This window comes from Xyrauchen texanus, chromosome 1 (genome assembly GCF_025860055.1).
Source record: "Xyrauchen texanus isolate HMW12.3.18 chromosome 1, RBS_HiC_50CHRs, whole genome shotgun sequence".
Lineage (NCBI taxonomy): Eukaryota > Metazoa > Chordata > Actinopteri > Cypriniformes > Catostomidae > Xyrauchen > Xyrauchen texanus.
The window spans coordinates 64,204,368-64,218,353 of record NC_068276.1 but is presented as its reverse complement, the minus strand read 5'-3'; the positions used below and the strand labels follow the sequence as shown (position 1 = coordinate 64,218,353).

The window sequence follows — 13,986 nt, the reverse complement described above, 5'->3', positions numbered from 1 at the left end:
CTCGTTTTCGGGACAGGCTCGAGCCAAATGTCCGTTTCTTTCACAACCGAAACATTTTAATGTGTCAGTAGATACATAGACTGTATAGTCAAAATGATCAGATCTGACTTTCAGATTTAAATTCAGTTCTGTTCTACTTTCACTCAGAATCATTTCAGTGAATCTCCTAAAAGACACCACATGTTTGATCAAGTCAGATTTACTCCCGATCGTGATCTTTTTCACTGGAGCAGCCAACTTTCCAAAACGTGACAGTTCTTTGATCAATGCCTCATCTTTGATAAAAGGTGGGACATTTGACAAAAGGACATTTTTAGCAGGGGTTGAAAGAGGAAGCACAGGTGTAAAAAGGCCATGAATTTAATTCTAGTTAATGTGCAACAGCATAAAGTGTCATTTACAAATCCTGGGTAAAGAATGAGCATGCATATAAAACAATATAACCCCAGATTATGTTAACCCAGGGTTAAAAATGGTCATGGTTATCTAATTTAAGTATGATAAGTTGTCTGCACTTATATAGCACCTTTTTAACCTTAACGGTATTCAAAGCGTTTTACACTGTGACTCATTCACCCACACACTCATACACCAGTGACGGCAGAGCTGCCATTGGGAGCAACTTCAGTGTCTTGCCCAAGCACACTTCAGCATATGGAGTCGTGTGGGCCGGGAATCAAACCACCAACCCTGTGATTAGTGCCCGACCCGCTCTACCACCTGAGCCACAGCCTCCCGTAAGATAAATGCTCATGAGAAGAACATCAGGTTTGTTTTTGTTTTTGTTTTTCATCAAAATTACAGAAAATCTTAAAATAAACCTTAAATGAAAGTCTTATTCTCTTCGCAAAATCCTCCTCATACTGTAAATACAGGCACATCTTCGACACAGACATGAAGACTGTGTTTAACTGATGAAAATATAACTGATCTTAAAGTTAAAGTGAAACTTTGAGACGCTGAAGAAAACAGACAGAAAATTAATTAAGCAATTAAAATTAAGCAATTAATTTCAAAATGAATATAGTTACACTGACATTATAGAAACACACATGCGCAGGTTTATAATGTAAGAGTTAGTTTACAATTTACATGAAAGAGCAAATTCTGAACTTAAACAAGAAAGTGTCCCAACTACAATAAATGTTGCACTATTAAACACACATTTAAAATAAGCGCATTATAAAAGCAGAAGGTTTGTGTACAAACTTCCCGACACAAAATACAAGAAACATGATCCGAACTTTTGCATGTAAAGGCATTTAACGGCATTCTCTCATTACATGTTGACGTCAAGACTGGATAAAAAACATCTCAAAATCTCATGGAAATCCAGTTTTGTCTTGTCAGGTGTCTTTTTAATTAATGATCTGATCATTGATTGATTTCAGCATTTCTTCTACATGTAAATGTGTGTATTTTAAAATAAACTTGATCAATTCTTGCAGGTTTTTTCTTTCGGTGATTAAAAACTTGAGCATAAGTTGCATCGACTCCAGCACTGCCACCTAAAAGACACAAATGAATAATAATAATAAAGTAAAAAGCTTCAGCTGTATTTGGCACATTCAGCGTGATCATTTGAACTGTAATTGTGACTTTTGAATGATGATATTATATGTGTGTTTCTCTCACCTCTGTCTGTGTTCTGCTTCAGATCAGAGTAAACAACGTCTTCACACTCACTGCTTTTCCCTGATAGTGAACAACAGAGAGTCATAAACAACATAACTATTTCATAACATCTCATCCACAAGGATTATTTTTTGTTTTTGAGATATACAAGAATTGTGCATTTTATTTAAAATCATACGGCCTGTAATCTTTACATACTGTATATGATATAATATTAAAATATATTTTTGGGAGTCACATGACGCCATACGAGATTCGGATATGAGAACGGCGAGCTCTGCACACTTGGCTAATTTTAACACTATTGTTGTCATAAACTGGTAAGATTTGAAACACCCTGTTCCATAACTGTTCTAGAAGGACAATATCCTCTGGCTCTGGAGACATTAAAAGACCCTTACGCGCTCAAGCTGATGCCCCTGACAAGGCCGCCGAACAGGTACTCGATTTGGTCGAAGAAGTGAAGGAAATTTGGTGTGAATTGTTGAACCTGCTGGCAATGCTGACAAAGGTCATTGCTGACTTGGAGGATCTTGCTGCAATACGTCGATCGATCACTGCCATGGAGACTAAATTCACCGAGGTGGCTGCAAGAGTGGCGGAGGTCGAGAAACGGATAGATTATCTGGAGTCATCGAAGAGGGAATTAGCTGCTAACCTGCTAGCGACCAAAGTGGGTTTGGAGCACGTCTGGGAGAAGCTGGAGGATATGGAGGATCGTAGTCAGTAGAATAATGTCCATATTGTTGGAATTTCTGAGGGAGCAGATGGTCAGAATATGGTGGAATACTTGGACGGGCTCTTTCCGAGTCTGCTCGACATAACAGACCATAAGCTGGAAATTGAGTGAGCTCACAGTGTCCCGGCTAGGCGATCCACTGAGGGAGACAGACCCAGACCAATTCTGGCTAAATTTCGGAGATCATCCAATAAAGATCTTGTGTTACGCAAGGAGAAAAGGAAGGATTTCTTCAAGTCAAGTCAAGTGGTTTTTATTGTCGTTCAACCATAAACAGTTAGTACAGTACACAGCGAAATGAGACAACGTTCCTCCAGGACCATGGTGCTACATAAAAACCACATAGGACAAACCCAGAACCTCATGAGACTACACAGACTAAATAACATACCTATATAAAGTGCACAAGCAAATGTGTGCAAAAAAGTATGGGACAGTACAATAAACTACTAAAAGGAACAGTACAATAGGCACCATAAGAGACAGTGCAGCACCGACCAGTACACATTTGTAATCTCAATAGTGCAAAAAGATGACACTTTCTAAAAATGCCAAAATTTAAACATAACATACTATGAAATAGTGTTCTATGGGCATAGCAGTTATTGAGGTAGCAGCCAGGTATAAGTGACAATGAATTAAAAGTGGAACTCTGGACATGTGCAAAAGTTGGATGGTGTACAGGTGTGTGTGTGTGTGTGTGTGTGTGTGTGTGTGTGTGTGTGTCAGTCCAGTCTCTGAGTATTGAGGAGTCTGATGGCTTGGGGGAAGAAGCTGTTACACAGTCTGGCCGTGAGGGCCCGAATGCTTCGGTACCTCTTGCCAGACGGCAGGAGGGTAAAGAGTTTGTGTGAGGGGTGTGTGGGGTCGTCCACAATGCTGGTTGCTTTATGGATACAGTGTTTTTGTAAATGTCTTTGATGGAGGGAAGAGAGACCCCAATGATCTTCTCAGCTGTCCTCACTATCCTCTGCAGGGCTTTGCGGTCCGAAACGGTGCAAGTCCCAAACCAGGCAGTGATGCAGCTGCTCAGGATGCTCTCAATAGTCCCTCTATAGAATGTAGTGAGGATGGGGGGTGGGAGATGTGCTTTCCTCAGCCTTCGAAGAAAGTAGAGACGCTGCTGGGCTTTCTTGGTGATAGAGCGGGTGTTGAGGGAACAGGTGAGGTTCTCCGCCAGGTGAACACCAAGGAATTTGGTGCTCATGACGTTCTCCACAGATTAGCCGTCGATTTTCAGTGGAGAGTGGTCACTCTGTGCTCTCCTAAAGTCAACAACCATCTCTTTTTTTTTTTGTCCACATTCAGAGACAGGTTGTTGGCTCTACACCAGTCCAATAGCCACTGCACCTCCTCTCTGTATGATGACTCTTTGTTCTTGCTGATGAGACCCAGCACGGTCGTGTCATCGGCGAACTTAATGATGTGGTTCGAGCTGTGCATTGCTGCACAGTCATGAGTCAGCAGAGTGAACAGCAGTGGACTGAGAAGACCGCTCTGGGGGCCCCAGTGCTCAGTGTGGTGGTGGTGGAGATGCTGTTCCCGATCCGGACTGACTGAGGTCTCCCAGTCAGGATGTCCAGGATCCAGTTGCAGAGGGAGGTGTCCATGCCCAGCAGGTTCAGCTTTCCAATCAGGTGTTGAGGAATTATTGTGTTGAATGCTGAGCTGAAGTCTATGAACAGCATTCGAATGAGTCCTTTTTATCTAGGTGGGTGAGGGCCAGATGGAGAGTGGTGGTGATGGCGTCGTCTGTTGAACGGTTTGGACGATACGCGAACTGCAGTGGGTCTAGTGAGGGGGGCAGCTGGGTCTTAATGTGCCTCATGACGAGCCTCTCGAAGCACTTCATCACGATGGGTGTAAGTGCAACGGGACGGTAGTCATTGAGGCAGGACACTGAAGACTTCTTTGGCATGGGGTCGATGGTGGTGGCCTTGAAGCACGTTGGAACAATGGCGCTGCTCAGAGAGATGTTGAAGATGTCGGTAAGAACATCTGTCAGCTGGTCTGCACATCCTCTGAGCACTCTGCCAGGAATGTAGTCTGGTCCAGCAGCCTTCTGTGGGTTGACTCTACATAGAGTTTTCCTCACATCAGCCTTGGTAAAACAAAGCACCTGGTTGTTGGGAGGGGGGGTGGTCTTCCTCGCCACCACGAAGTTCTGTGCTTCAAATGTAGCGTAGAAGTCATTCAGCGCATCTGGAAGGGAGGCATCTTTGTCACAGGCAACTGATGTGTCCTGTAGTGTGTGATGGCTTGGATGCCCTGCCACATGCGCCACATGTCGCCACTGTCCTGAAAGTGATTGTGGATTCTCTGGGTGTGTGCACGCTTTGCCTCTCTGATGGCCCGCTGTTCTTAGGGCAAACTTGTCGCCTGCTCTGAAGGAGGAGCCTTAGGTCTTCAGCAGCGCACGCACCTCTGCAGTCATCCACGGCTTCTGGTTGGAGCATGTGGTGATGGTCTTGGAGAAGGTGACATCGTCAATGCACTTGCTGATGTAGCTGGTCACTGATGCTGTGTATTCCTCCAAGTTGGTAGAGGTGCCATATGTTGCAGCATCTCTGAACATGTGCCAGTCAGTACACTCAAAACAGTCCTGAAGAGCAGGTGAATACCTGCTGGCCAGGTAGTCACCTGCTTCTGGAGCGGTTTTGTGGGTCTAACGAGCGGTCTGTATGCTGGAATTAGCATAACAGAGATGTGGTCTGAGTAGCCGAGGTGGGGTGGGGCTCCGCCCAGTATGCGCCTGGGATGTTTGTGTAAACAAGATCAAGTGTTTTTGCCCCTCTTGTTGCAAAGTCCACATACTGATGGAATTTAGGGAGCACTGTCTTGAGATTCGTGTGGTGGAAATCTCCGGTGACAATAAACAGTCCGTCAGGGTGAGCGTTCTGCAGTTCGCTCATAGCCCCATACAGTTCACAGACCACTTCCTTAGCGTTAGCACTTGGGGGAATGTAAACTACGGTTATAATAACAGTGGTGAATTCCCGTGGTAAATAAAAAGGTCTGCATCTAACAGTCACAAGCTCCACCAGCGATGAGCAGTAGCTAGAGACTAGCATAGAGTTATTGCACCATTCCATGTTGATGTAAACACACAAGCCACCACCGCGAGTCTTACCGCACAGAGCTGCATTTCTGTCAGCACGAAACGAGGCGAGCCCGTCTAGCTGAACTCTGTCGCTGAGCCACATCTCCGTGAAAACAATGATGCAGCAGTCTCTAAGCTCATGCTGCGTAGTCTACTGGAGTCGGATAAAGTCCAGATTATTGTCCAGGGAGCAAACATTTGAGAGAAGGATAGACGGGAGCGCCATCCGGCTAGGGTTTGTTTTTAGCCTAGCATGGACCCCCGCCTTCTTGCCGCGCTTTCGCTTCCTCGCACACTGCTTACGACGTCCTCTCCTACACCCGGCATCAGGCTGCACAGAGGACTGGAGGCCTGGTCTTCACAGCAAGCAGAGTTTGCGTAGCAACTCCTGCAGATCATCATGCAGCTTGGTTGTTGCATGAATCTTATATTTTACCAGTGTCTGGCGATGGTAGACATGAACACCGGTTGCTCCGAAGTTCATGTGCCGTAAAAGTTGGGCTAAGTGACAAAAATAGCACCATTTTGGATCCGGAGTGACTGCCGGGTGCTACTGCGCCGCCATCTTGGACCTGTACTATCCTATCTTCTTGGAAAAACATCAGCATTTTCTTGTTCCCAGACTTCACTAATTGGCGAGAGAAATGTGATCGATTCAAGGAATGCAAGAAACTCTTACATCAACGGAAGGCTGCTTTTGCACTGATGTTCCCAGCCAAATTGAGAATAGATGCTAAGGATGGCTGCAAAACATTCACAAGCCCACAGCAAGCATTGTCCTTAATAAAGCCAATGGAGTGAGTTATTTTGTGGTACTCACATTGCAGTCGAATGGGGCTGACTCACTGCACATTCACTTAACTGTTCGAGGAACGGAGCGCCTGTTTTTTTCTTTTTGTGCTGGTTCTGCCAAGTGGCTGGTGTTTGTTTTGTGGAATAACACTCTTCAGGACAGTATTGTGGATGAATCTGCACGTTCTTTGTGCGTATGCCTCCTATTGGCTGGAGTTTGCTTTGAGTATTTCTTACAAGTCATTGGATTGATTAGATAATTTGTTGCACTCATGTAGCAGTCGAAGGGGCCAGCTCAGTGTACATTGGTTTGACTGTCCTATGTCAGTGAAAATAAGCTAATTTTTTATGATATATATATATATATATATATATATATATATATATATATAGGCAGCATGTTTTTCTTTTTTCTGTTTGTTTGGTTCTGGGGAAGTTCAGGGTTTGATGTTTGCACTAATGTTGGAATGTGGTCTTTATAATTTAGTTTTTTGACACACAATCTATTTTTTCTCATATGTCAAAAGTTAATATGAGTGGATTATCTCTCTCCATGTGGAATGTGAATAGGTTGGGGCACCCCAAAAAGAAGGAAGGTTGTTTCACTTCTTAAGCATAAGAAATATGATGACAAGAAATGCATCTTTCCCTGCAAGAAGCTGAAAAATTTGGGAAGATTTGGGGTTTCTTTAGTGCTGGCTCAAGTAAAAGCAAGGGAGTCATTACACATATAAGTAAACATATATAATTCAAATGTCTCAAACAGATAAAAGATAAATCAGGAAGAGTCATTATTGTTTATGCAGAAATTCAGGGGTAAAGTCTTAATTTGTCTAATATTTACACACCTAACATTAATTATCAGGGCTTTTTTTTTATAGATCTTGAAAGTATGGTGCAAGCCGCTGGCTCCCCTCATAATATAATATTGTGAGGAGACCTTAATCTTTTGATGGACTCAGTCCTTGATCATAGTGAAGCAAATGTGAAGCAAGTCCCCTAGAGCAACACTGACGCTTCACAGGATGTGTAAATATCTTGGTCTTACAGATATTTGGAGACTTTTGAACACATCTGGTAGGGACTATACATTTTCATCAGTACAATTTAAATCACGCCATGTGCTGAGCCGTGTACGTGTACTGCTGATACAGAAGCTGGCAGGTATTTTACGTGCACAGGCGACCAGCTGTATCAGACTGCACGTACCCTGACCCAATGCCCCATAAAAGTCGTCGTAATCCTTCTGGTTACCCTAAACAGGGGAACAAGGCGACGCTTGCCAACCTGGGAACGGGCCGAGCCTGGCTGGACGTCTTTTCTCTCTATGTTTCTCTGCGTAGAGCAAGAAACGGCCGGGGCCCTTACATGCATAGAGGGAAGGGGTTCTTACCCAGTTTCCTATTCTTTCAGGGGGAAAAGACCCTGCGGAGACCACACCTGCCCAGAAAAGGGGAGGTAAGAGTGGTTGAATACATCACATGAGCCACCTAGTTCATATGTGGAATATATGGCGCAGTGGTAGATTCAGCCACAAGGAGGGGGGAGTTGCTACAACACGGTGACCGGAGGGCAGCTGGAACTGCCTAAGGGAAACACGGGTCCGCTTGTAAGTGGAACATACCGCGGAAAATACACACATGGGGAGTCCATGTAGGAGTCCTTGAGCTGTGGAGCATCTATTCCAGTACAGGGTAGATTAAGTACCCACAGTGGATTGGGTCGGCGAGTTCCTCCGCTGAACTGCGGACTCAAAGGGCTAGGGAGGAATCATCCAGGGATCCGAATGAGTGGGATCTCCTGGGAGAGAAAGCGCACAGTTTTACCTTGGTTAAGGGAAAGGGTGCTAGGTGCAAGCTATCCATATATATAACTTAAACTATAAATAAAGTATTTGTATGTTGATTTCACCCAAATGGGAAACACTGAGACTATGTGACACTATCAAAACATTTCTCTGTTTTACTTAATTTGGTGGTGAACATTAGGATTGATCATACAATACTACGAACAAACCTTTTTTGTATCTCCACAGCAGGATCAGTGAGATGAGGAGTAACACGGCGACACTCAGACCAGCAACCACCCAAATCACCGTCTGAGACTGGAGAACACGACAGACACATTTATTCATATTATATTATTGCAAAGATCTCAGAATAACTCACTGGAATAAATGTCACCTGTGACTGAGATCCAGCTCTCGGGTGACTGTCCTCTCTCTCCGTGTTTACAGGAGTAGAAACCCTCATGTGACTTTGAGACAGTAGGGATGCTCATCTCTCCTGTCGTCTGATTCTGGAGGAGTGATCCATCTTTATAGAAATCAGCTGTGAGGATTGAGGAGTTTGTAGATCGATGTAAACAGTGTAGAGTCAGAGTATCTCCCTCAATCACAGGATGAACAGAACTCTCCAGAATCACATCACCATCTACACAACAGAGGAAATGGAGAAACAGCAGGAAGAAGTTTAAGCACATATTTAAAGTCACATATTCAGCTCTGTTTTAAGTATCATGACACTGTATCTGCTGTTATATAGACTCACCATGTACTGTGATGTTAATATGAGGACTGTGTTCTCCAGATTGAGACTCACACCAGTACACTCCAGTGTCAGATGTTTTAAGGGAGCTGATTTCACATGTAGATCCTGTAGATGAACAATCTTTCATTCTCTCACTGTCTGTGTTTCTTCTCACTGTCCATCCAGTGGAGTTATTGTGATCCTCACAGTTCAGAGAGAGAGAGTGAGATGAGAAGTGTTGACTTCTGCTGGGACTGATGATCAGAGACACTGAGGGAGAAACAACTGAGACAGAGAAAGAGAGAGAGAGAGAGAGAGAGAGAGAAATGAAGGTCAGACAATAGTTTATTTATTGATCATAGTTTATTTATTGATCAGAGTTTATTTATTGATCAGAGTTTCTCTACAGAGTTGCATGTGAACACACACCTGATACAGTCAGTGTAACAGCATCACTGATGTCTGATCTCTGTGAGTCACTGATTTTCTCTCCTCTACAGCTGTATTTACCACTGTGAGATTTGTCAGATGTGATTCTGTACACTCTCTCAGTGCTGACTGGATTGACTGAATCATCTTTAATCCAGCTGTATCTCCACTCAGTGTGTGTTTGTGTCTGTATGTCACATGTGAGAGTGACTGTCTCTCCTCTGAACACATGATGATCTGGATTTACACGCACTTCAGGTTTTGGTCTCGCTGTGTATGAATCAAAACACACATTTATAATCTCTGTAATTCGTTATTTACTTATTTAATGTAATCTCACTGCAAAAGCAGATAAAGTAAATCAGCACCTTTAACTGTTAATTGAACTGTGTTACTGAACTTTGTGTAGTATTTTCCTCTTTGTGCCCTGCATCTGTACTGTCCTCCATCAGAGACTTTCACTGATCTGATTGTTTTAGTTCCTGCAGCATCACTGGATTCAGAGTTTGAGTCTTTATTCCAGTGAATCGTCCATCCAGTTGAGTGTGTGAACGTACAGCTCAGAGTAACTGTGTCTCCAGTGAACACTGAACTCTGGGGCGACACAATCACAGCTGGTGTTGGTTTATCTGTGAGTATATGAGACAGTTCAGTGACAAAGACTTTAAGAATCAGTGAAGAATCAGTCTTCATCAGTTTCTTCTCAGTTAATCTGTTCATCATTCATTATATTCATATTCAATAAAGAACTCAAAGTCTGGAATCAACAGAGTTTATGTATTGAACAGAGTTTATTTATTGAACAGTTTCTCTACAGAGTTGCATGTGAACACACACCTGATACAGTCAGTGTAACAGCATCACTGATGTCTGATCTCTGTGAGTCACTGATTTTCTCTCCTCTACAGCTGTATTTACCACTGTGAGATTTGTCAGATGTGATTCTGTACACTCTCTCAGTGCTGACTGGATTGACTGAATCATCTTTAATCCAGCTGTATCTCCACTCAGTGTGTGTTTGTGTCTGTATGTCACATGTGAGAGTGACTGTCTCTCCTCTGAACACATGATGATCTGGATTTACACGCACTTCAGGTTTTGGTCTCTCTGTATAAAACACAAGTAAATATTCATCTATTTTACAATAATACAAGAATTAGACTGTAATCAGTTCATCTGAAGATTATGAAGATTTGAATCATTGAAATAAATGTAATAAGTTCAACAACACACATATCCACCATTTTCCTGAACGCAGAAGTGTTTCACGATTCGCCTGTTTTTAATTTCCGTCTCTAGTGTTTTCACTCACATTGGTGTATATTCTGAGCGGGTAATGTGATGTTTAAAGTTACATTTATACACATTTTTATCAACATGTGACTTTAAAGTGCAGATAGTAAAACAGTTGAGATGTAATGACCTCGATGCTTTAGAGACAAATGTTGTGTAGGTGAACACTTGTCTTGATGAGGAGATTTATTAGAATATTCAAATGGAAAATTTAAAATAAAGTAAAATATCCTCAGTCGACATCAGCATGATGTATTCTGCTTCATGGATGTGTAATGTGGTGAGCAAGAGACAGACACAGTGAGTGTGGCGTCAAGCATCAGAGATTCATTTATTGGAAATAATAAACGTAAAATTTAAAAAGGGGTAATAAAGTGTTCAAGGGGGAATAGTGTTCATAATAAAGGGGGAATCTGGAAAGGGCATATGATAATCCAGACATGAGCTGGGTCAGTCAGCCGCTTGCGCTCCAAAGTCCACGGCGTGAGTAGCGACATCTTCCCTCGAAGGCGGCACGCCATCTGGCCCATCGGAGGCAATAAATAAATAAATAAAATAAAAAACGATGCGGGGACAAAGGTGTCTGAAATTGTTGGTGTGCCGAGTGAGTTGATGAAGTGGATATTATGGTTTTTATAATATTATATAATAATATAATAAATATTTAATGAGGATATACGCTACTTGTGATATGTCATCAAAAAGATACCAGTCGACATGTCTGGATGTTTTGAGGCCCCTTTAAATATAGTTCACAAAACCAGCATTCTCAACGAACATTGCCGCCTATTTCAAATACGTCAGAGCGTCCACGAATTTTCGATGGTGTTGTTGGCAGGGCAGCCAGAGCGAATGTTGACGCTCTCGCCGCCTCTGGTCTGAACGCACGGATTATCTGTAAAAGTCTTTCACTTGATCTGATCTGGATGTTTAGTGTTGTGTGTGCAAGACTTTTCTCCGTGTTTAATTATAATCAGCGGTCGATTTGTAATTTTGTATTTATTATTTTAAGGGGGATTGTGTAGTCCAAGTCAGTGACAAATTACACCCAAACATAAAATGAGAAACCTTTAAAAAAATCTAGTTTAAAACACTGATGTCATATTCTCAGAAATATAATATTTGTTTAATTTGGTTTCATGGATTTTTGAAAAACTTTTATATCATTTACTAAAAATAAATAAATTCAACTGTCAAATTGTCGTGTGGTGTAACCATTAATTAAAGTATTATAATATTTACATGAGAACATAAACAACTTATTCATTCATTCATAATTATAAGATTAAACAATATATAAAGTTTTATTCTCTGAGTTTCATCACATGAATAAAATGTGTCTTTTTATAAACACATCAAAATAAATTTCAGATGTGTTTTAAACATCTGCTTTCTACATCCGTTGACTGCTGGTGTTCCAGTTTCTCCATTTAATTTTAATAGAAGTGACACGTCTCGACTAATCAGTCTCAGTAACTAAGTTTAACTAAATACTGACCAAACACTATTTTACTGATTTATTCTTTTATGATCAACATAAACAACTAAATGATGATGCATGTTGTTACACCCAAAGATTTTGATTTGCTTAACAAAAGCATTTTAAATATCAGTCATTATTCATTAATATTATTCATATCATTATCAAGAGATAACAATAAAATATTATTCTGCACTCAAAATTCAAACTCTTTGCCGATGTAACTTTAAACATATTTTAAAGTGTATCCCGTGTATTCTGATGCACACATGGATGTCTGTGGGAGAAACACCGGATGTCCACTGACTCTAGAACCCCCCTGTGAGATGAACGTTTGATGTGTTTCTGACAGTGCTTCATCTGAGTATGTAGATGTCATGATGGTCCGAGGTTTGTTATGTTCATATCATTCACTAATTTGAGTTGTTCTGACAGAAAACAACTTCACAAGTTGATCCTGAAAGTCATTTTGACTCCAAATAACACTTAAATGTTTGTTGTTCTCCGTCTGAATCGCTCGTTTCGGTAGTTTTTACATTGTGTCTCGAGACCAGAAACACAAAACAGGCAATTACAATCATCATGTGTCGTCCAGTAGTTGCTCAGGAAAACTGTGGATCTGCTGATGATGCATATGATTATAATATAACAGATGATCACTCACCGATGACAGTAAATGACACTTCATTACTCCAGTCAGTGTCGATTCGTCTATATGTTCTTCTAGCGTAACACTTGCATTTCCTGTATCTGCTGTTCATTGCAGTAATCTTGAACTCTTTCTCATTAGATTCTTGATAAACACCATCACACTGAAATCTGTATTTCCAGTCTGTTACTCGTGTCCCCTGTAGGTCACATGTGAGAGTGACAGTGTCTCCTCTGTATATCGGTGATGTTTCAGGATTTACAGTCAGAACAGGTTTAGGTTTATCTGAAAGAAGCAGAAACAAACACACAACTCTCACTTTACAAAACTCCAGTTATGAACACACACTCTCTCTCTCCCTCTCTCTCTCTCTCACTTCCGGTGTGATTGTTGAGCGTGAGTGGACGGAGTGGTGTCTTGTGAGTGAAACTATTATTATAATTTTTTTTTTTACTTTCACAAATAAGGAGGTCTATCGTCTGGAACAGATCGTGAAAAAAGTAAATTCTGAGTTTGTCAATGAGGTCAGTGAGAAAGACTAATGGCATGAATTTTAATAGAGTGGTATTGTGGGGGGGAGTGCTTCTATGGTTTTTAGCTTCAATTTTTTATTAAGTATGAGTGAAGTGAATATTGCAACTTTGAATGTAAATGCAGCAAGAGAAATGCAAAAAAGAGCAGATGTGTTTGAAGTGATTAAACAGAAAAAAATAGATGTAGTTATGTTACAAGAAACACATAGTGATTTGAGAAATGCTTCTGATTGGGCAGAAGAATGGGATGGGTTTTCTGTTTTGAGCCACAATACCTCACTTAGTGGTGGAGTTGCCATTCTCTTTAATAAGAGCTTTAGCCCACGCTCTTATCAGGTTGAAGAGGTCATAAAAAGGTGGACTTTTGAAAGTAAGAGCTTCTTTTGAAAATGTGACTTGCTTTTATCTGTGTGTATATTCCAACTTCAGCAATAGAAAGAATGTTATTTTTAAACACATTGTGTTCAATTCTGCAAAATTGCTGTGTAGAAGAATATTTATTCTTGGGTGGCGATTTCAATTGCAGAGTTGAGTATAGATCGGAATCACATTGAACCTCATTTTCCTTCTCGTAAATGTCTAATTCAGCTTATGAAGACACACAAGTTATGTGACACATGGAGACAGTTTAATGGGGAACAAAAACAATATACCTGGACTCATGTTCGTGACCGAGTGGTTACCCTAGCAAGATTGGATAGGTTTTATGTTTTTAAGCATCATTGTAGTGTAGTAAAAGATGTTCTATTACCCCACTGAGTTTTTCTGATCAGTGTATGGTGCATTTTAAAGATATGTTCAATTTGTT

The 13,986-nt window shown here is 41.3% G+C and overlaps 1 protein-coding gene and 1 pseudogene across 6 annotated transcripts in view; one reads left to right on the top strand and one right to left on the bottom strand.

The window, feature by feature from the left end:
* Positions 1 to 13,986, top strand: part of LOC127645805 (basement membrane-specific heparan sulfate proteoglycan core protein-like) — a 302,447-nt pseudogene that overhangs the window by 214,212 nt on the left and 74,249 nt on the right.
* Positions 1 to 13,986, bottom strand: part of LOC127643025 (B-cell receptor CD22-like) — a 207,255-nt gene that overhangs the window by 167,880 nt on the left and 25,389 nt on the right. For 2 of the 6 annotated variants that reach the window (XR_007970446.1, XR_007970448.1), the window contains exons 6-15: positions 12,661 to 12,930; positions 10,061 to 10,330; positions 9,592 to 9,852; positions 9,224 to 9,493; positions 8,816 to 9,079; positions 8,450 to 8,698; positions 8,283 to 8,370; positions 7,891 to 8,066; positions 1,636 to 1,695; positions 357 to 1,508 (exon numbers count right to left, since the gene is read on the bottom strand). Coding sequence is in view for 3 of the 6 variants with exons in the window: in XM_052125570.1 (XP_051981530.1) it covers positions 1,683 to 1,695; positions 8,283 to 8,370; positions 8,450 to 8,698; positions 8,816 to 9,079; positions 9,224 to 9,493; positions 9,592 to 9,852; positions 10,061 to 10,330; positions 12,661 to 12,930 (1,685 nt within the window). In the remaining 3 variants the exon portion in view is untranslated. Of the gene's footprint in view, positions 1 to 356; positions 1,509 to 1,635; positions 1,696 to 7,890; positions 8,067 to 8,282; positions 8,371 to 8,449; positions 8,699 to 8,815; positions 9,080 to 9,223; positions 9,494 to 9,591; positions 9,853 to 10,060; positions 10,331 to 12,660; positions 12,931 to 13,986 lie in introns of those variants that run through there. The other 4 variants (XR_007970447.1, XM_052125564.1, XM_052125570.1 and 1 more) reach the window with 4 other exon arrangements.